This window comes from Elephantulus edwardii, unplaced genomic scaffold (genome assembly GCF_000299155.1).
Source record: "Elephantulus edwardii isolate Elephantulus edwardi_28Jun2011 unplaced genomic scaffold, EleEdw1.0 scaffold00055, whole genome shotgun sequence".
Classification (NCBI taxonomy): domain Eukaryota; kingdom Metazoa; phylum Chordata; class Mammalia; order Macroscelidea; family Macroscelididae; genus Elephantulus; species Elephantulus edwardii.
This window is the reverse complement of record NW_006399805.1, coordinates 12,301,812-12,323,993: the sequence shown is the minus strand read 5'-3', so window position 1 is coordinate 12,323,993 and position 22,182 is coordinate 12,301,812. Positions and strand designations below refer to the sequence as shown.

The following is a 22,182-nucleotide window of genomic DNA, read 5'->3' as shown; positions in this document are numbered from 1 at the left end:
TGGTGGGACAGGCCCCCAAAGAGCTGGCTGGCTTAGGGCTGAAGGATTTCCAGCAGGGCAGGAGGAGGGGAGCCAGGAGGTGGGGTGCTGGCTGAGACTGAGGGGTGCTGGCCAGCACTGACCATTGTTGAGCTGGTAACTACCCTCAGGCTTGAGAATAACGCTCTTTGCTTCTGCTCAAGTTTGAGTACCCCCAAGAACCACCAACACTTAGATGTTTTGAAGATACAGTGGGGACCAGTGCAGCCTGTCCCCAGCCAAGGCCCCTCCACAATCTCCACATTTCCTACGAAAACGTCAGGATGCATTTTTGAGAGTTGTCGGCCCATGTGGCCAGGCGGCAGAGAGGACATCACTCCCCCACTCCCCCACGGCTCCAAGGCACCATCCTGAATCTGGAAAACCTGTCTCCTCACCCAGTGGACATGCCCCTCCCTGGAAGGACCCCAGGATCTGCACTTGGAGGCAGCTGTGTTGACCCCCGTGGGTTTCCAGAGGCAGTGTGTCACACAGGAGACGGGCCAGCTTCCCCCAGCTTAGCTGCTGGTAGGTTCAGATGTCAGAGGAGTGTGGCCTCTGGGTCAGGAGGGCAGCAGCCAGAGACCACGCCTGAGCTCCCTCAGCACAGCAGCGCCTTGTGAACGGGACCCCCCTGCTGCTCTGGGGGGAGGACGGGCGCCTCCCACGTGATTTACAGCCTCTGAAAAGCCGCTGTGGGCCAGCTGTGAGGCAGCTCGCACTGGAAGCCGGTGAGGCTTTCTGAGAAGGCTTGATTCTTAAATGCAGATGCCATGCTTTCCCTCCTTGACCCCCACCCCCCGGTGTCAGAAGTGTGGTCACTGTTCCCCTCGCTGCTCAGCTTCTCAGCAACATGACACAAACCTGACAGGTGGTCGTGGACCTCTGACAGGTGGTAGCCGAGCATGAGCAGCACCACCAGGATGTGAACTTGGCTCCTATCTGGAAGGCAGGTCTCTGCCACCTGCCCACCACTTCCCCAGCCCATCTCAAGGTCCCCCAGCACTGAGAGGAAGGAGCCTGGCACCCTGGACGCTGGCAGCTTCCTCCTCCCAGCTGCCTGCATGTCCAGTGGCCATACTGGCCTGCTGCTCCCAACAACCACACACCTGCCGCCCACCTCTGCACCTCTGCTGTCCCAGACCTGGAGGACGGTGACCCCAGCCTGGCGGCCCTCCCCGCGGTGTGCTCTTAGCACATGCGTCTTCCTGGTCCCTGTGCCGTAGCCAGTCTCTTCTCCCTCCTCAGTCCACTCCCCTCAGCCTCAGGGTCCATATGTGTCCATGCCTCTGCGTGGGTCTCAGCGTGTGTGTCTGGGTGTGTAACCTGTGTGCCTCTGTGTTCCTGTGTATAACCCTGTTCCTATGTGTGTTTCTGTGTATGGGTCCCCATGTGTGCGCCTGTGTGTGATTCTGTGTGTATTTGCCCTTGTGTTTCTATGTGTTAATCCGTGTGTGTGGCTGAGGGTGGGTGGGTTGGACCATCATGGGGGATCAGCCCGTGGGGTGACTGTGACTGGATGCAGGCATGGTGTCAGCCAGCAGGTGAGTTAGCAGACAGCCACCCCCCTACATGTTACCTGGGGACGGTAAGGTGGCGCCCTGGACCCCATGATTAGGGGGAACCACAGAGACACAATTGTTAGAGGCACCAGCACCTCTTAGATGACAGGAGTGCTTGCATCCCTGAGCTTGAAGGGGCTGCCTTGTGGATCTGTGAGTTAAGGGAATGATTGCTATGAACTTGGGGGTGCCAACTTAAATACCTTTGCAAATTAAGGGGAACATAGCATCTCTGAGATAAGGAGCACCCAGCACCTCTTTATGTTAGGGGACTCTCCTCCGCTTTGCACATTAAGCTGGCACCCCACACCTCCAAATTAGAGGTACCCCCACCTTGTTAAGGAGCATATGGACCCTTTCCTATCAGGGGGGTATACTGCATCCCTGAGTTAGGGGGACCCCACACTTCTGTGAGTTAAAGGGGTGTCCTCAACAAGTGTGTTAGAGGACACTACATTGGTGCAGGTAAGGGCTGCCCCATACCTGTCTACATACACTAAGAAGACATCCCACACCTTTACAGTTACAGGGGTGCCTAGCACCTCTGCATTAAGGAGTACACCACACTCCTGCATGTAAAGGGGAAACCTGCACCCATGCATGTTAAGGGGACCTCACACCTCACACTTTAAGGGATGACCTGTATCTCTGCAGGGTCTCTGTGCATTGAGGAAGCACCCCAGATCCCTGTGCATTAAGAGGGCTCCCTGCACCCAGGAACCACATGGAAGCCTGGCACATCTGGAATGTATGGCCTTGGGCTGCCGTGACTTTGGGAAGCCCCTCCTCCCTGACCCCTGGCCCCCTTGTCTCTGGGCCTTACCTGTGTGGGGTGGGCGCTGGGGCGGGGACCGGTGTCTCTCCGCAGCCTGTGCTGCAGGCCCCCGTTCTCAGAGGGTAGGCCATAGCTGGTGCAGTGTTCGAAGGGCATGTACTGGTACTGGGGGGCACTGCCCCACCAGCTCTGCTCACTGCCTGCCAGCTGTGACCCCTTTCGCTCCATGCCCCCCAGGCCGAGGCCTGCTCTGTCCTGCCCCAGGGCACTCCTCAAGCCCTCCTCCTGTCCCCAAGGCGTCTGGGGCAGCATGCCCACCTCTGGCTATTTATAGCACCCCCTGTTGTCACATGACCCCAGTGCCACATCTGATCTGCTTGGGGTCGAAGCAGGTGTGCGCTGTGCAGTGGGGGTGGGGAAGGGACCTGCAGGACACTGAGGAGTCCTGGTCACTGTGCCTCCACACCAGAGGCCACCCCGGCCAGTTCAAGGGACACCCTTATTTCTGCTCACCCACCTGCCCCAGTAGGAGGGTGGGGTGGAGGGTTGGGGTGGTGTTTCCGACGCCTGGGGGGCCTTACCAGGGGCAGCAGTCGGTGCTGCTCTGCCATGGCTCTCGTGCACTCACCACCAGCTCGTCCTCACCACGATGTGTCGCCGGTGACTGGCCTCTTCAGTCACCTTGGGCTGGTCCTCACCACTGACGTCCCATCTAACGGGTGACCAGACTCTCTGGCCTCCGAGGGCTGGTCCTCACCATGGACGTCCTGTCTAACTGGTGACCAGACTCTCTGGCCCCCGAGGGCTGGTCCTCACCACGGACGTCCTGTCTAACTGGTGACCAGACTCTCTGGCCCCCGAGGGCTGGTCCTCACGCAGTGTATCCACCTGACGGTAGTGTTTTGTAGGTGTGTGCAGCCATCAGGTAGCCTGGTCACACCCGTGGTTCACAGCTCTGGGTCCTGGGCCTCCTCACCCTTCCCACGCTGCCCGCAGATTTATGGGGAGGCCCTTGAGGGCAGCTGGATCAAAACAAGGGGTGCAGCGCTGGGAGCTAGCATGCCCCAGGTGGTACCTGCTTCCCGTTTTGCATGATAAGCGAGGGGCCAAGGCCACTCTGAGTCCTTGGGACATCCTCGTTGGTGGGGGGGAGACCAGGTGACAGCAGGACCAGGGTGTGGCTCTGCGTCCCTCCCCAGGCTCACAGCAGCCCCTAGGCTGAACGGCCCTGACCTGGGTGAACTTGCCCAGCACACGCCCACAGCCGCCCCACACAGAGACTAGGGATGCTGGAGGACAAGGGACCAGGACACCACCGGGCCCTAAGGCCAGCTGGGGCTTCAGAAAGCGCATGCCCCACTGTTGCAGTCAGCTCAGCTTCTCTGTGAGGACTTGACAGTCTGGAGACACAAAGCTGTGTCCACAGAGCCCCACCTCGGCCACCATCCTGAAGGGCCCAGCTGACGACACCGGGGTCAAGGCCAGCAGACCAGGGCCTCCGAGAGCCTCACACAGTCCAGCAGGAGGACCTGCAGACATCCGAGGTGAGAGGGCAGAGTTATGAGAGTAAAGATCTGCGTCCAAGGTTCAAAGGAGGAAACACAGAATCTCCTGCAGGAGAGTGAGGAGACAGCATGAGGTGGCTCCACGCTGGGACCTCCCCGGCTGATGTCCACCTGGGCTGAGCACCCAGGGACCTTACAAAGCCTCTGAGCTAGACGCCCACTCTCCATCCCCTCCACGGGTGGCTCGTGCCCACCTGGCCTGGGGACCCCTCTTCCCTCCTGCACAGAGGACACATGTCCTTTGGGTCTGTCTGAAAGGGTTCTAGTGTGTCGGTGCAATTACTATCGTGTAATGTAGGCTGTGAAGGACCAGCATGTGGTCACCCCAAACCAAGCGCAGACTGCTCTCTCCCAGAACCTCCCCCACGGCCAGGCCCCTCACCTGAGGGGGTGCGGTTACACCGGAGGATGTGACCCCTCCTGCCAGGCCTTGTCCACTTCACAGTCATCCTCCAGGCCCCCAACTTATGCCAAGATCCCCTCCTGCCCACAACAGCTGGCCAGCCACGTTCTTTACTGACCCAGCAACTTGCCCTCTCCTGGCCACCTGACCCCCTCGCCGGCCTCTGGTGGAACGCCTGGGGCCTCAGAACAAAAAGAAGCAAACTGGGCCAGGTCAGCTTCCTGCTTGAAGACGACATCGGGACACATGGACAGCAGCCTGGGGTCAGACCATGGGGGCCCCTTAGTAAATGTGTGTGGCCGAACAGCCCTTGGTTGGACATAGAGGGACCACCCTGCCTGTTCACCACCAGGTTAGTCTCACGGGACCCTTCAGCGTTCAGGGAGGAGGGAAACTGAGGCCTAAGCAGCTGTCCAGGACAGGGCAGCATTGGACTCAGGTCCACTGGGGCAGAACTCTGCTGTGACGGGATCACACTCGGCCTCAGAGCCCTGTCCTCCTCAGGCTGCAGGGGTCCCCCCTTTCCAGGCAGAAGCCTGCTGTCTCACACTGCGTCCCCCACAACTGGCAGGGAGGACGGACACTGGGCAGCCCCACCCCTCGGAGGATAATTTTAGAAGAGAATCTGCTGGCAGAAGTGGGGGAGGGACAGTTGTGAAACCCAACCTGAGGCGACTGCAGGAGAGGCCACCTCCACGTGGATGGGGGTGTGGGGCCACCACACCTACTGACAATGCTCTCCTGCCCTGGGCGCCTGCCTGCACGGCCACCCAGTGTCCCCGCCGCCGTCCCGCTTTCAGGACCACTGCCCTTCTGCAGCCGTGTGCACCCTCCTCCTAGTCATGTTCTCTGGGTCACACAGGTCAGTGAGTCTTCCTCAGACTCTGACGGCCCTTTGCGCAGCACATGCTGACATATTCCTTGCCCCTTTAAGCCATGCAACGATCCCTTGCTCCGTCTGGACAGCTTCTTGATTTAAATCTAGGTTTTGCTGGCCTTCCCTGATTTTAAACCGTGCAGTGTTCTCCGCTGTTTGTACAACCGTTTCGTGGTCTAGGTATAGGTTTCACATAAACACAGTTTTAAGTGTTGAGATTCATTCTTCTCCATGTTATTCATAATTTGTTACAATTCACACAAATGCCTTGTGTAATCAGTAAGACACAAGTAGCCATTCTCCTGGAATTTCCTGCTCTCTACCAGCGGACAGCAGCCCTGATCTCCCTTGGGCCACAGCCTCTTCTAAACCCCACTTTAACTTCTGGCTGTTCCTTGGCAATGTTGTAGCAGTTTTGGATGATCTTGAACAGGATTTGTCTGTCCGTGCTTTTAATGATACTGGTCTCTCATTTCCATTCTGTTGGGTCACCTTTCTTGGGAATGAGAACAAACATTGATCTCTTCTAGTCGACCATCAGGCAGCTGTCCAAATTGCTAGGCCTCCACTGGTGAGCACATCCAGGGCTGCATGTTAACTGATACTCCCTTGATTCCTGGGAACTTAAACTACAGCCTGCAATCTAGATTGTATCTCAACCTCAATAAAACAAAGGATCTCATCACAGAATTATTAGTCAACATGACAGAGTAAGATTAAAGTTGTCCATTATTTTACCTTGCTTGGATCAATCCATCAGCAGTCAGGAAATCAGGAGACATACTGTATTGGGCAAGTCGGCTATCAGGCACCTCTCAAAAATACTTCAGAGCAATGCTGTCAGTTTAAAGATTTAGGTGCACTTGATTCAGGGCGTGGCCTTATCAATCACCTGCTATGTATCAGAGCCAGACAACGATGACAAGAATCGTGCCTGAGTTGTTGCTGGAGTACTGAGTATCCCACAGACCGCCAAAGGGACAGACAGTGCAGCCAGACTGCTCCTCAGAGGCAAAGATGGAGAAGGCTCATCTCTCATAAACTGGGTAAGGATTACCTGGAAAGGAGCATCATGACTGAAGACAGCAAGAGGAGGGTCAGCAAAGGAGAGGAAGGCCCTCGAGGTGGACTGACGGAGATTGCTGCGATGGGTTCCCGTGTCAGATGACGGTGGTGCAGGGTTCCTGTCTGTACTCGACTCGGAGCACTTAGTAACTCCCTCTCCTGAGGAAGCCCCATGTCTCTACCAAGGTACACAGTATGCCCCTCAGAACCCCCAGCTCCTGTCCTGGACCACACTGTGCCCATCAGATGCCCCATTTCCTGTGTGTCCAGGGCCACTCTCAGAACTCCTGCTCTCCAATGACCCCAACCTGTCCTTGACATCTCCTGTCCCACAGGAATCGTAGTTCCCTCGTGGTGGTCCACTGCTCAGGTCCCCCATCCCACCCCCTGGGGCTGAGCTCAGCTTGGACAGGTGAGGCACAGCCTACTCTCTCTACACCCACCACCCCCATATCTGATGACCCCAGAGCCCAAGCCAGCAACTCAAATCCCACATGTTCAGCACAATGGACCCTCACCCTGACACCTGTGTAGACCAGGAGGCTGCAGCAGACACAGCTCACCGCAGTAAAAAAACTTTTATTTGGCACCAACAGTAAGAGAGCCCTGGCAGTGAGCAGGCTGTGTCCTCGCCTCTGCCGGGCTGGGCAGCAGTAGAAGCCGGCCCTCGGGCAGGACTGGGGGACGCTAGTGCTGGCAGGCTGCCTGCAGCCAGGCCCCAACGGGCAATAAACAGGCTGCACTGTTTTCAAGGAGCCGGAACCACTGAATCAGGTGAGTAGAAAAATAGAGCATAAACAATCAACTGTGCGTAAGTGCAAACGGACACGGATCAGCAAGCAGGGTCCAGCAAGGGTCCAGCTTGCTGGCCTCCTTCCTGGGAGCTTACAACCTAGCAGGGAGGACAGAACAAACAAACATGTCACCACCATCAGTGGGACGGAGCGTGTGGCAGGAGACTGCCTGATGGGCAAGTGTACACGCGGGCCACTGAGGCAGCCTGACAACGCCGACTCGAAGGACAGCAATGCTGCCCAGCACCAACGAGGTGCTGACCCAAGGCTCAGAGGACAGAGATGGACCCCGCATCAAGGAGAGGTGCTGACAGAGACTCAGAGGGCAGAGATGCCCGCGCGGAGCGGCAAGGTCCTGCCTGCAGAGGAGCTACACTGAAGCTGAGCCTCCAGGAACCAGGCGAGGGTCTGGACCACGTCGAGGACTCCACGGGAAGCCACAAGGTTCCAAACACGGGAGTGGCACGTGGCTTTTAAATGTACGGAACAAACAAGGTGGAAAACTGACCAGCAGAGACTGGTGCCCCACACGGCAGTCCCAACAACAGCAGGCAGTGTCTGGGGGGGGAGTTAAGTGCATGGCCTGCCTGCTCCGGGGTGGCACCTGGCCGCTCCCAGGTGGCACATACTCAGTTTCTATAATGCTGGCAGTTGAACTGACACAGTGTCCACAGCACCATAGTGGGGCAATCTCCCAGGTGCCAGAACCCACAACGGCAGAGGGGGTGGCTCTGGGCCGCTCCTGGTGGAATGGAGAAGTGACTGGAGGAAGTTGAATCAGAGCGGATGCCTGGCACAGGGTGGCATGGTCTGGCCACACCCTGAAGCTGGGACTCGGTGGTAAATGAAGAGACGGGGGAGGGGAAGGGCTCTGCCCTGTCACTCCTGCTGCTCCCCTCGGGCTCATGGGGGGACAGGGACAGGGCAGAACCCAAGGACTGGGTGTTCTCGTGTCTGGTGCCTCAGTTCTGAAAAGCCCCACACACAGCCATGCCCTGCATGGTTTCAGGACCAGGCTGGGCGCCTCTGGACACAAGATGCTTCTTGTGACACAAGGAAGACAGAGACTGCGAGACAGGAGACCTCCGCGCTGCCACTGAGAAGGGGCGCAATGGGTGCACCCCCACCCCCCGACGAGTCACATGTGGGGGGCTGACTGAAGCACACCCCATGATCCAGATGGGAAGGAGACTGCCACACCTCCCAGAGTGTCTGCTGATGGCATCCCGGGCGATCTCCTGGCGACATCCAGGAACAGGCAGAGGTGCGGCCTGGGATGCAGCAGCACACTCTGGGGTCACCAGGCCACCACGTGGGGTCCTCAGAGGGGAGGTCCTGAGGTGGTTCTGTGGTTGGGTCACGTGAGGCAGTTCTCAGCGAGGAAGACCCAGGGCCAAGACGGAAGGTCTGACGTGTCATCTCATGGGCAGAGCCTCAGTGGAAAAGTCCTTGGAGATGGTACAATGCAAAAGTTTCTGGATGGGTCCACCCGTGGTGTGGCCACATGCTGGGGCCCAAGTGTAGTGTGGTCACATGGCAGCATGTCCGGCAGTGGACATTCCACCCATGGTGTGGCCACGTGGAGGCATGCCCACAGTGAACGTTATACCCATGTGTGGCCACGTGGTGGTTGAGTCCACAGTGGACGTTACACCCATGGCGTGGTCATGTGGCGGCATGCCCACAGTGGGCAGCATGTCCAGGGAACAGATAGAGGCGGCGACAGAGCGTGCTGCAGTACTCGGACATCTCCTTGCAGCGGTGGAACTCGGTGCCGGGCGCATAGCCCTCCCGCTCCTTGATGCGTGCGTTTACCTGGAGGGGCAGCCGGCCGGCGCAGGTCAGGGCAGGGCTGAGGGCGGGGGGTCAGGGAGGGTGGTTGGGCACATGACTCACCTCCACCAGCATGTCAGCCACGTGCATGTCACAGGCCCGCTCAGAGAAGACGCGGGCCAGCGCCTCGATGTACCAGGAGCCCCGCTTGGTGTTCCGCATGGCGGCCGTGCCTGTGCGGCGCGGGGTCAGTCAGTGAGGTCGACGGGTGCTCCCCTACCGCCTGTCAGAACGGCCCGCCTCACCCCTCATGCCGGCCCTGCCCCATGTCTCCCCGCCCCCAGTACCTCGCAGACAGGCGTAGCCGCAGATCATGTCCGAGCGGGTGGGCAGCCGCGTCTTCAGCAGCCCCCCTGTGCCAGTGCCACTCTCCTCACTGCTGGGGGACTGGGCCTGACTCTTCCCATCCTGCTGGTCGACCCCTCGGTCAGTCTCATCTGCAGAACAGACAGAACAGAGGAGGAGGTCACTTCCAGCCCCTCCTGGGCCTTAGCAGGTCCGGGCTTCCCGATGGACCAGGTGGGAAGAGCCACATCCCGCTGCTGCCTGCCGCCCACAGCCAGTGGATGGAGGTCACTGCACACACTGTACTTCTGAGTCTTGAGTAGAACCCAAGTGATGCCCAGCACACACCCAGCCCACCCGAGCTTGCACATGAGCACAGAGCAGATAAACACGCGCACGAACAGAGCCCACTCGTGCTTGCACGAGCATAGGACAGAGATAAACACACCCACACACACGCATGCATATACAGCCCACCCGTGCGTGCACGAGTGCAGGGCAGAGATAAACACACATCCACACACAAATGCATGCACGCAGGCACACACACACACACACACACCCCGCCTGTGCTTGCACATGAGTGCAGGGCAGAGATAAACACACCCACACAAATGCATGCATGCAGGTACGCACAAACACAGGCAGCCTGTGCTTGCATGAGTGCAGGGCAGAGATGAACACACACCCATCCACACACGTACATGTGTACACCGAGTCTGTGCCTCCACGTGAGTGCACCCCAGACAAGTCTGAGGCACACAGAGAGACAGAGGCCAGGCCTTCCCACGGTGCCCAGGGAGGGAGGGCACAGCACAGAACACTCCTGGTCATAGCACATAATAAACACCGTTTATTAGAGAGCAGGAAAAACAAACTAGCAAATCAAAAGTGGCCCCTGCACTAGCACCGGAAGTCACGACCTTGACTCAGTGCCAACAAGGGTTTAGTGCAGGCATGGTGGCCACCATCTCTGAGGTGGTGCTGGCACTGGCCCTTCAGCTCGTACCCCTCGGTGACCAGCATAGGCCTGGTTCCTACATCCAAGCGCCTGCGGCCTCGGCCCTGGGGCTGGATCCCAGTAACTGGTGTGCCGTGACGACCTGTGGAGGCCTTGGCAGGACATGGCAGTCTTATTAGCCACTGATGTTTTTCCGAGCACCCACTGAACAGAAGACAATCATTCCGGTGGTGGAAATGCCTGTGACAAGCACTCTGGGCAGTGGTCCCACCGGATGACAGCTGCTCGGCTGCAGGGTCACCACGTGTCGGGGCGGTGCGGTGGGCCTGTGTGAGCGCCCTGCACCCCGGAGCTCCCTGTCGGTCCCGGTGCACCACCACACGTGACTTGGGGACGGGAGGGCGTGCAATGGCTCCCGACCACCACAAAGGCAGGCCCCAGGCAGCTCGCAGCCCAACAGCCGTGATGACGCGAGGCTGTCACGCTCACGTGCTGGGTGTGCAGCACCGTCAGGGAAAGCTATGACGTACTGCGCAGGACCACCACACGCCAGCCACCTGAAACGGGCACGAGCCGCTGGACACAGACCACAGACCTGCGAGACGAGTGGCTATCACAGCCTTCTGTTCTCAAGCCACCAGCCATCTGAGCCACCTCTCACACAAGCCACCTAAGCTCACACGAGCCACCTAACCTCACACGAGCTAAGGCTGAAGGGCAGCAGACATTCCTGTGACCCACAGTTCACAGTGACCTAAAGTGTAACACAGGACAAGATCCATGACTGCCTGGCCCAGTGGCAGGACACACACTCCAGGACGGCCAGTGCACAATGCTGGAAACAGCTCCCTGAAGTAGAGCCCGGGAGGGCCAGTGCACAACACTGGGTGTGCCTCCACGGCTGCACAGCCTGGAAGGACCAGCTCACACCACTGATGTAACTCCCTGCAGCGAGGCCCTCGAGAGCCAGCTCACACTGTCAGGTGTGTCTCCTTGCAGGTGACAGAGGGACAGGGGCACGTGGAGCGGAGATGGGAGCAGGAAGGGGCGGAGAGCGCAAGAAAAGGGATGTGAAAGGTGGAGACAGCGTGAAAGGGGCGGAGAGCAAGAGAGGACAGAGGAAGGGCCAGGCCAGAGGGCAGAGGGCAAGCCGACACAGGCCAGTCGGAGATGAAGAGCACAGCACAGCGAAGACGGCAGAGATGCTGCGGGGTGCCGGGCCAGAGCTGGGGGGCCCGCAGCCCACATGCGTCGGAGACACTTACAGAGCAAGAGAGGTGGTGGCAGCAGGGAACAGAAGGAGGTGCCCAAAGGGTCCGCTAGCACCTGAGAGGAGCAAACAGGACAGTGAGAGCGGGCGGGGCGCGGGAGCCGCCTCCCCGAGCTGGCTGCTGGCCGGCACTCACCTCCACGGCAGGCCTGCACAAAGAACATCTTGGGCTTGTTCTGCAGGCTGGGGCAGTTGGCGTTGTCAAAGAGCCGGAAGACCTCCTGCAGCTGCCAAGGAAGACAGACAAACGGGTTGGGGACAGACGGCAGAGCAGGTGGTCAGGCAGGCAGGGTGGGCCAGGGGTCAGGGCCAGTCAGGAGAGCTGAGGAGAGTGGCAGGCGGGGCCAGGCTTGGCCAGCAGACACGCACCTGCAGCAGTTTGCCGTCCACCCCGTAGATGGCACCCTCGACACCGTGAGAGAGCAGTGCCACCACGCAGGAGTCGGTGAGGCGGTGGGCAGGCAGCTGGGCGAAGTCCTGCAGCTTCTCCTGCATCTCCTGAAAGGGAAGCATGCCTCAGTGCTCACAGCTGGGAGCACCAACGCCCACTGTCCTGAGCTGCCACCACTGGGCACTCGCCACCATCAGCACCAATGCGAGAGGCTCCCCGAGGTGGGTCTGCTGGGTACAAGGCTAATTATGAAAGCAGTCAGACTAAACCAAGTTGTAGCTTCTCAAGGACAATACCCAGGGAACAGGGTCAGAACCCAGGCACCCTGAGACCTGGGGGTGCACTTGACTTCAGAGCTGTGCCTGATCCCCTGCCCCCCAGCAACCTCAGGGGCATGAGACAGACGGTTGGCACCCTGGCCAGGCCCCAGAGCCTCGGAGGGTGGGCACGGGCGGAGACCTGCTCTTTCCTGAGGGGGTGTCCTGGACATGGGCACAGATGGATGAAGAAGGCGGGGGCAGGCAAGCTGGACTCCTGACTCATGTCGGAACACAGTGGCCCCCAAGCCTGCAGTCCCGTCACCTGACTGGACTGAGTGCTGGGCCCTCTGGCAGTGGAGATGTGAAGAGACAAAGCATGTGGAGGACTCAGCATTGTGCACCTCCACCATCATCAGAGCCCCCATGGCGCAGCACGCTGTAGAGGGCTGCTAACACACGGAAGTCGGCAGTTCAAGTCCACCGGCCGGTCCGAGGACAGGTTACAGGCAGTCTCCTCCCTCATAATGGAGTTGTGGAGCCCAGCGGGGCGTTGCCACGAGTTAAGAACACGTCAGGGGCAGGGGTCTGGGCCTTCGGGGCCATCCTCACAGGTACGCCCGACAAAGGCTCACACCACCACTGCCTTTTTATCAAAGCAGCCACCTGAGTCCTGCCCAAGACTCCTGCTCGCCTGGCGCGAAGCTGCCACACAAGAGTCGAACGTCCCTCTGCTGCGGTCTGTGGATGCCAGACGCAGCTCACTGGCACAAAGTGGCCACCCAGCCATTCTGAAGGAGCAGCACACGGCACGAGTTTGGGCCAGGCGGCATCCACATACCTAGCTTCCTGTCGCTGGAACCGTCAAGTACAACTCACGGCGGCCCTGTGAAGAGTGGACCTGAACCGGGTCCTAGCCTGTGCCGCCCTCACCTCCTGGCACACTCGAGACCATTGCTGCTGTGCCTGCGTCAATCCAGCTCACTGAGGTTTTCCTTTCACTGACTCTCCACCTTTCCAAATGTGCTATCCCTTTCCAAGGACTAACCTCTCATCGCACATGTCCAAAGTATGTGACAACGCTTTGCCGGCCTTCCTCCCCAGAGCACTCTTCAACTGCTGTTGTTACTCCATCTCATCCGAGGTCTTCCTCTCCTGTGCTGTCCCTCCACCCTTCCAAGAATGATGTCCTTCTCCAAGGCAGACCTGTTGGCTTTCTTGGCAGTCCATGTTCTATTTAAGACTCTTCTCCAGCACAACTCAGAGGCATCAATTCTCCTCTGTGTCAGCCTTAGTCACTGTCCAGCTCTCTGATGCAAAGGAAGTAACTGCAAAGACCATGTCCTGGATTGGGTGCACTTTTGTCTCTACACTGTTATTATTGCTTCTCAGACTCTGAAGAGGTCATGACAGCCAATTTTCCCAATGCAAGCAATCTTTTGATTTCTTGACTGCTGATGCCAAGAGTGCTGATTGTGCAGCCAAGAAAGCTGTAATTATTAACAACCTCAGTCTCTTCTCCATCCATCATGGTGCTGCCAATTGGTCCAGTGGTGAGATCTTTGTTTTCTTGATGTTGAGCTTCAATCCAGATTGAAGACTACAGTCCTTGACCTTCTGCAGCAAGCACTTTAGGTCCTGCTCAGTTTCAACAAGCAAGGTTGTGTCATCTGCATAAGGCAGATTGTTGACGAGTCTTCCTCCATTCCTGATGCCACACTCCTCATAAAGCCAGGTTTCCCGAATGATCCGTTCTTCATACAGACTGAAAACGTGTGGACACAGAAGGCATCTAAACCAGGCACTGAAGTTTCCCTGCTCTATGCTCACAACTGCTTCCTAGTCCAAGTATAGGTTTTGCATGAGTACAATCAATTGTTCTGGGATTCCCATTCTCCTCAAGGTTAGCCAATTTGTTATGATCCACACAGTCAAATGCCTTTGCATAGTCAATGAAAACACAGATATTCCTCCAGGACTCTTTGCTTTCTGTCAAGATCCATCTGACATTGGTTTTACTACATCCCTGGAATAAATGCCTCCCACAATGCAGGATTCCTCGGTGGCACCTGGACACCTCTGGGAAGTACAGGTGCCATCTGGGACCCCTGGCCCACATTGCAGGGAGCTTCCTGGAAGTGCCCAGCCTGTGAGGAACTGTGTCACTGCTGCTGAGCTCTGAGGGCTACGAGTGGGACTGCCCGTGTCTATGTCCGGTTAAGGTCAGTCCTGGCAGGTGCACAAGAGTCTTACCTAGCCTTCTGTACGTAAGGGAAGATCCGACGCCTTGTCAGTGACCAGAAAGCCGCACAAGTGGCCCGAGAAGGTGGCAGTCGGCAAGGTCTGGCTCAACTGCTTCAAAACCAACAGAAACAAAAGAAAAACCCCAACAGAAACCAAACCCAGTGCCGGTGCGTTGACCATCTCACGGTCTGAGGACAGAGAAGGGCTGCCTTGAAGGGCTCTCCCTTTGGGGGGAGACTCCCACCTGGGAGTGCTCCTGCTGCAGAGGCTTCCCGAGGTCATCCCCTCACGGCAGCAGAAGGCCTCATTTTCCTCCACTGAGTGGTGGATGAGTTCAAACTGCTGACCTTCTGGGTAGCACCTCCAACCCAGTGTCACTTCTCAGGGTGGGAAACCATGAGTGACGTTAAAGGAGAAGATGGGGCTGTTGTTGTGTGCTCCCCCCACCCCCGCCCATATCAGCAAGGCAGGACGTGGAAGACCTGAACTCTACCACGGGGCTGGAAAGGGCAAAACCAGCCTCACCACATGTCTTCTGAACAAACAGGAAGAGTCACATTAGGGTAATGAAGGTATTAATGACTTGAGAAAGCGTCGTTTTAGGAAACACCTGTCCGTGAAGGGCCATGTGGCGCGGCTGGGAGATGGTGACCCAGTGCCCGAGGGCTGACTTTGTGCCGGGATGTGGCAGGTCTGTCTGTCTGGTACCTGGGGGCCTCGCAGGCTGGCACTGACACCCCAGTACACACTGTGTAGATGAATCTGTAGGACTCCAACAATTAACGGAGGCTTAAGTCAACTTGGGGAACTGTCCCCAGAGTAGCAGAGCCTCGAACAAGATGAGAAGACCCGCCTGCTCAAACGACAGGGCTCTAAAAATAGCAGCTGACGTGTGCGGTTGGCTGGGGACACAGGACAGTACCTGAGCCCTCGGAGACAGCGTGCAGACACCCTGGGTGACTCAGCTGGCTCGTGCATTCCCTGCACAGGGTGGGATCCAGACTCTGGGCAAAACCCGCACCCCAGGGCACCAGTGGGGTATCCACAACATAAAACCTGCGAAAGCCGGAAGCCGAGTAGGGCAGAAGCTGGCACAGGGAGGAGGCACACTTCCACCAACAGAGAGCATGAAACACCATGAACTGCTCCCTGCCAGACGGGGACGCCTCACGAGACCCAGAAAAGCAGGAAGCAGACAGGGCCCATCTTTCTCCCTGGGAGCCCCTGGCTGTTTGAGCCCCAGGAGAAGCACGGTCTGTGGGCTGTAGCACACCTGCCTGTGGACGAGGCTTCCAGAACGCCCACACGAGGAAGCGTGGGTCCAGAACTCACTGCTGCCTGGCAAGCCTGTGACGGTGACGACAGGGTGTCGCCTGGGCAGTGAGGGGACAGTGAAGCCACGGGCGCTAAGCCCCTCACTGCCTGCTGCCTGCAGCTGAGCGAGCTCCACAGCCACACGGCCGGGCAGGAGGGACGGGAGCAGCTCCGAGTCGGCCCGGGAGTCCACCACGAGGGACGGGATGCTACGACCCAGCAGAACAGTGGGCAGAGTGTCCTGCGCACCGCCCACAGACCCAATCCCACCTGCCTGCCCCACCACCCGCTCGGCTGTCGGGGGAACCGATGGTGTGGACCCCTCACCTGAGGATGAGGGTGGGAGGCTGGGTCCCCAATCCAAGTCTGAGCCTCTTCCGGGGGCGCCTCATCCTCCCCGAGAACACGCCCGCCCTGCTCCCTAAAGCGAGTTCCTAGTACTTCTAAGTGCGCCGCTGTTTCCCTGTGGCCCGTGTCACGTCTGTGTCCTCACTGAGGTACCCACCTCGCTCCAGGCCTACGCCATGTCCGGGCCTCACGCCCAGCCCCCATCCAGGCAGCCTGTCCTCTCACTGGACTCCTGCCGTGTCCGACGGTCCCCAGGCAGCACTGTACACGCACCTCCTCTGCTCATGCTGTGCAACCCCCTGCCCACAGCGCCTGGGCACCTTCACAGCGCACAGCTTGTCCACACGCTGCCCAGCTGTTCCCGAAGCAGCGTCGTCCACCCATCCAGCCCCAAGTCCCACTCGTCTAGGCCGCCTCTCCTCTGACCAGCACTGCCTTCCATTTCCTGCCCCTTTGAACATAAAGGTGGGGGCACACTTCCTGTCTGCTGGGGTCAGCACCCCTGACCTAACAGGTGTCCCAGGAACTCGGGTCACGACCCCTTCAGGAGCCTCGACTGTGCCAGGACCACACACCACCAGCATCCCCAGGTGGGCACCTGAGTGGGCACTACTGGCTGTCCCAGAGCATACTGCTGGTGGATCAGTGCCACCTCTGACTAGCAGGGGTGAAGAGGCCTTCAGTAAGGAAGCACTGCTCTGAGGACCACAGCCACAGAGCTCCAGGTCAAGGACCAGCTGCAGCAGAGCCTCCAGGGAACGGGTGCATCTTCTGAGCCCCCGGAGCACCCCCTCCACATGCTCGACCCTTAAGGAGGTGAAGTGGCCAGCTGTCGACCTCAAAGTGAGTTGGAGCTGTGTTCACGGCACCCAACGGCAACATGTATTCCCACCTGAGCAGGAACGTGCCCATCCACCTGAGAGAAGGACGGTGAGGTGGCTGATCCTGTCCTGGCTCTGAAGCCGGGAGGGTTTGCTACGTACACGGATCCCTGCAGGGAGCTGTCAACATGAACGCCTGACTCAGGGAGCCAGCAAGCTTGTCACCCCACGGCGGACAGGCAAGAAGGCCTGCAGGGCACCATACACAGAAAGAGACATCCCACGCAGACCACGCTCCCACGTCAACAGGGCACAGCTGACCCTCTAGGCAGGGTCAGTGACGTATGTCATTCTGGAATCAAAGTCAGCAAATATTAAAGCTGCCCGTGGGCTAGCATGGAGTTTGGTACAGGTCCAAGGTAACAAGGCAGCGTGAGCACAGTGGTGGTGAACGAGGACTCACTCCTGGTAAAGAGACTGGTCTGCGGGCCTCTCCTCCAGATATCAACACCCTGAGCCATGACTGTGATGTACAAGCCAGTCACAGATCGACACGTACACCTGTAGTCCCTTCTGCTAGACCACTCTCTGCCAAAGGCACCTGACTCCTAAGAGCAGTGCAGGCCAAGGAGAGAAGCCTATCTGGTCCTGAGACAGGGGACCTGCTCCGGGGTGTGTGGTCCTGAGACGGGACCAGCTCCGGGGTGTGTGGTCCTGAGACAGGGGACCTGCTCCGGGGTGTGTGGTCCTGAGACAGGGGACCTGCTCCGGGGTGTGTGGTCCTGAGACAGGGGACCTGCTCCGGGGTGTGTGGTCCAGAGACAGGGGACCTGCTCCGGGGTGTGTGGTCCTGAGACAGGGGACCTGCTCTGAGGGGATGAGCACCGGTCGTGACACCCCCTGCCCGCCCACCCTGCTCACATGCATACCTAGCCCTGACCTGGCTGCTCCACGAGGCAGCAGCACTGAGGCAGAGGGCTTGCCTGGGCTGTTCCGTTAGCTGCAGAGTGGCCCCAGGAAAGAGTGAGCACACTGAGGGGAGCAGGCGCCTCCGCCAACCCCCCAGGTGAGCAGGTGGTGGCTCTGGCCCGTACCTGTGCCGTCTGGTCATGGAGCACATGCACACTGTAGCCCAGCAGCTTGAAGAGGGTAACCAGAGTGCTGTGGTCCACCTGGCCACCTGAGCGGAACTCCAGGTCCTTCTCTCCCGTGAAGTGCACGTTGCTCAGAACCAGGGCCAGCCCGCGGGTCCGCGCCTGCATCCTGTAGGCCTGGAGAGGGAGGACAAGACCGTGATCCTGAGGACCGAGGCCAGGCCCATCAGACAAAAACATCAGGGAAGCAGAGAGGCCGCACTCGCCTTCAGGGCCCCACCAGGGATTACTGACAGGGAGCAGGAGGGACTGGACCACCAGGCCAACTTGGCCCAGGCTCAGCGACAGTGCCCGTGGACTCACCAGCTGGCAGTGGGTCTGGTAGAACTCGGGTGTGCATGGTGTCACCTGCAGGAGGGGTGGGCCGTCACCACTGTCCAGAGAGTGCTCCTCAGTGTCTGCAGGACAGAGCCCACGGTTAGGTCAAGGCGGAGCACCAGGTCCTGAGGGCAGCACTGCTACTGGCCCTGGGAGCTGGGTTCTGATCACTATGAGCCCCACGCACACCTGGAAGGCCTGCACAGCAAGCCCGTCTCTCTCACACCCACTGCATCCTCTACACGTGCCCCGCACACAGCAGGCGGTCACCGCAGGACTGTACAACAGGTGTCCGACAAGCCGAGGTCTCATCAGCAGGCTCCCTAACCAGCGGTCTAGAGGCCAAAGCGAAGTCTACTCCGTGCCCTCAACCACTCAGACCATCAGGGGTGCAGCCCTCGCCCTGTCTGCAGTGCTCTCGGGCCCAGCTGTCACCCCATCTACACAGTTTTATGGCCCACGAATACAGGGCCCAGGTGTTCCCCTGTGCACACTGCTTCAGGCCCCACTCAGCACCCCATCTCCACAGCTCCACGGGCCGGCCATCACCCTATTGACCCTGCTCTGGAGCCCATCGGACACCTCAGCTTACGTAAGAACACGGGTCCATCCATGTCCCAGTCTGCCTGCCAGAACCTAAGGCACCCAAAGGGCCACAGATGGAGAAGCTGGGCCAGGAAGGCCCCGGGACCCTCACCTGTGGTCAGGCGGAGCTGCTTGGGCGGGGGGCAGGATTCACACACAGGCAGCGGCAGCCTCACGTCATAGTCACAGCTCAGCTGGAAGAGACCAGTGCCAACAAGGGGGATCCACCTCGCCTCCCGGCTCCACGTGCGACCCCTCACCCCTGAGCCTCCCCGCTCCCGGCTCCCTACCGGAGGGGGACCGTGCTGGAGCCCAGAGAGTGTGTCCAGCAGCAGGTCCTCCAGGTGGGCCTGCTTGGTCTCCCGCAGGGCAGCACAGAAGGCCTCAAAGGCCCGCGGACCCCGTTTCGGCAGGAGGTTGAGGAGCTCCACATTCTGGTTGAAGCTGCCCACCCGGGCCTGGGATGTGAGGAGAAAGCACGCGGGTCAGTGCTGCCATCTGGGGCCTAAAGCCCGACTCCCGTCCATCCCCCACGGGCCCGCTGGCCGCTGCCCCGAACCTGGACGAGCTCCCACATCTCCCATCCATCCCCCACGGGCCCGCTGGCCGCTGCCCCGCACCTGGACGAGCTCCCGCATCTCCAAGGTGATGATGTCCTGTTCCAGCAGGTGCTCCAGCAGCTCACTCAGCAGCAGCTGCTTGGCCAGCGCCACACGGTTCCTCTTGAGGGCTTCCTGGTGGTCGGGGTGCATACCGCACATGGACGGCAACCTGCCCAGGAAGGGGGACAGTCAGGCCGTGGGGGGCCGGGGAGGCACAGGCCACGTGACAGCCAGGAGTGGACGTTTCCTAGGGACTCTGCAGAAGACGGGCTGCACAGCCGCACTGAGCGCACAGGGCTGACGGGCAGAGCCGGGAGATGGGTGCTTGGCCGGGCCCCTCTCCCGACAGGAACGGATGGACTGACCCCACGGGAGAACACACACTCCACACGTAAGCGCCCTCTCATACACACAGCGATGAGAAGGGCTATCTGCCTGACACAGGGCAATTCAGAGAATCCTATGTCAACATGTCACATCGCTTACCCGGGCTGCTGGAAGTGACCGTGATAAAATGTCAGCACCGTGGGGAAACTGCAAACCAGACAGGCTGACGGACACACGTGCTTGCACTCTCTCTAGTCAAGTTACACTAATTAAAACTTTTTTCCCCTGTGATTTTTAAAAATTTCACATTACTGTAACGATTATCACACGACACACGTGGGCTCAGAATCCTGGAAGAACTGGACAAGTGGCCGCAGGCCAAAGTCACACACTAAATCCTAGTGAAGAGCAGAGTCGGGTACTGCAAGCGGCCACGCAGTCAAAGCTGCGTTATCTGGTACTCTGGGTACCAGGGTTGCCGTAACCGCAAGGATTCCTTAGTTCTAGCATTGGCCTGGTGAGCTGTCAGAACTCCCCCCACCACTCAGGCCTGAGCCTACCAGTCTGCTGGCCGCAGTGACAGCGAGGGTCCATGACACTGAAAACGGCTGTGTTGAAGCTTCTGTTTACGACATGTCAGAGGGCTCGAAACCACATCCTGGTTTCATAAATGTAACAACGGGGTGCGGTGATGATTGCATCTTAGCATCACACCTTAGCATCAGTCTGCTCTGGGTAAGAGATTCGAGAGCAGAGGCCAGGAAAGCGGGGTCTGGGGCGGTCAGACAGGAGGAGGGCTCTGCAGGTAACGTGGCCTGGACAGAAAGCCATTAGCAAACTCTGAGTGAACAGACAGGGGCCCGAAAGGCCATTCTAAACTTATTCTGGTTTTCCTCTTAACTCCTTTGTGCTAAACCTTTAGTAAAATCTTCCAACAGCCACACAGTCCTGTAAGAACTACCTCGAGACATACCAAACCAGGAAGACTGCCAGTCCCTGTAAACTGGTGCACACAGGTGATGCTCCAGCCATGGTGACAGGTGCAGTGGGTGTGGCTGGTGCAGAGCTGCCCCACCTACCGCAGCATCCTCTCAGTGGACACCCTTCCCTTGACTCCAGGCCTCTCTGTCCCCTGCAATCCTGCTTCCTTCCCAGGACCTTGATTAGTCCTTCCTTTAATGCCCCTCAGACACATCGAGAGGTGGGCCAGATCACCACAAGGACTGGGGCTTTCTGGTTTCCTAGCACAGGAACAAGTTCTGTCAGCACAGGTACACTCTCCGTGACTATGAAGTGGGAGATACTGCCAGGGCTGCCGAGCTGTGGCACAGAGGGCCAGTGAGCTAGCAGTGCCGGGGAAAAGGCGTCCTCGGTCACACCCTGCAAGGTGCAATGGTAGGAGGTGTGCCTGCACCTCAAGGGCTGCACGCTGCCTTCTCCACCCCCCACTTGCAGGACAATCAAGAGCTCTTCCCGCCCACCCCCTCCCTGTCCTGGGATCAACTTTCCTCCAGACCCTAGACAGGCCTGCCAAGTTAGCAGCAGCAGGGAGACCACGAGGCAGGGCCTGTCCATAAACAACTCTCGAGCAGGAAGGGGCAGGAAAGACGGGGAGCAGCGGAAACATCAACAGAGGGAGGGAAGGCGCAGGCCCCAGTGGGGACCGCAGCCAACGCCAGAAAGCAAGCGGGGGTAGGTTCCAGCACGGGAAAGGAACCTGCCTGCCACCTCTCACCGAGCCGCAGCAGAGGAAGGAAGAGCGCGGGACCCGCGAAGATCTCGGGGTGCACGGGAGGGGGTGCTCGGGACCCGTGAGGATCCCGGGGTGCACAGGAGAGGTGCACGCGGGGCTGCACGCTCGAATCCCGGGTGCACGGGAAGGGTGCACGCTCGGATCCTGGGGTGCACGGGAGGGACGCATCGAAGGGCGAGCTCGGACCCCGGGGCGCACGGGAGGGCGTGCTCGGGACCCGCGAGGATCCCGGGGAGCACAGGAGGGGCGCGCTCGGGAGGGGTGTGTTCGGGTCCTGTGAAGATCCCGGGGAGCACAGGAGGGGTGCACGCGGGGGTGCACGCTCGAATCCTGGGGTGCACGGGAGGGGGTGCTCGGGACCCGCGAGGATCCCGGGGTGCACGGGAGGGGTGGGGTTCCGTGCGCCCCTGCAGGCCCCGGTCCCAAGGTTACCCGGGGCGGTGTCGGCCACGAAACGGGCCGCGGGGGAAGCCGCGGGACCACGTCCACCTCCGCCCTCTCGAGCCTTTCAAAATACAAGCACTCCGTGCAGAGCCCCGGCCCCGGGGTCACAGCGGGGTGCTCGCCGCGGGTCGGGGTCCAGCGGGCAGAGCCCCGGCGCGGGGGACCACCGCACAGCACCCCGGGCCCCCCGCCGTCCCAGGAAGTGCGCCGTCGCCG

The 22,182-nt window shown here is 59.4% G+C and overlaps 2 protein-coding genes across 2 annotated transcripts in view; both read right to left on the bottom strand.

Moving 5' to 3' along the window:
- CLCN1 (chloride channel, voltage-sensitive 1) overlaps positions 1–2,583 on the bottom strand; it is a 34,654-nt gene extending 32,071 nt beyond the window's left edge. The window contains exon 1 of the mRNA XM_006887175.1: positions 2,404–2,583. Coding sequence (XP_006887237.1) covers positions 2,404–2,583 — 180 coding nt within the window. The remainder of the gene's footprint in view (positions 1–2,403) is intronic.
- Positions 2,584–11,399: 8,816 nt separating this feature from the next.
- CASP2 (caspase 2, apoptosis-related cysteine peptidase) overlaps positions 11,400–22,182 on the bottom strand; it is an 11,049-nt gene continuing 266 nt past the window's right edge. Inside the window, exons 2-9 of the mRNA XM_006887174.1 lie at positions 19,461–19,611; positions 19,131–19,298; positions 18,953–19,034; positions 18,241–18,335; positions 17,878–18,054; positions 11,778–11,906; positions 11,545–11,635; positions 11,400–11,464 (exon numbers count right to left, since the gene is read on the bottom strand). Coding sequence (XP_006887236.1) covers positions 11,400–11,464; positions 11,545–11,635; positions 11,778–11,906; positions 17,878–18,054; positions 18,241–18,335; positions 18,953–19,034; positions 19,131–19,298; positions 19,461–19,611 — 958 coding nt within the window. The remainder of the gene's footprint in view (positions 11,465–11,544; positions 11,636–11,777; positions 11,907–17,877; positions 18,055–18,240; positions 18,336–18,952; positions 19,035–19,130; positions 19,299–19,460; positions 19,612–22,182) is intronic.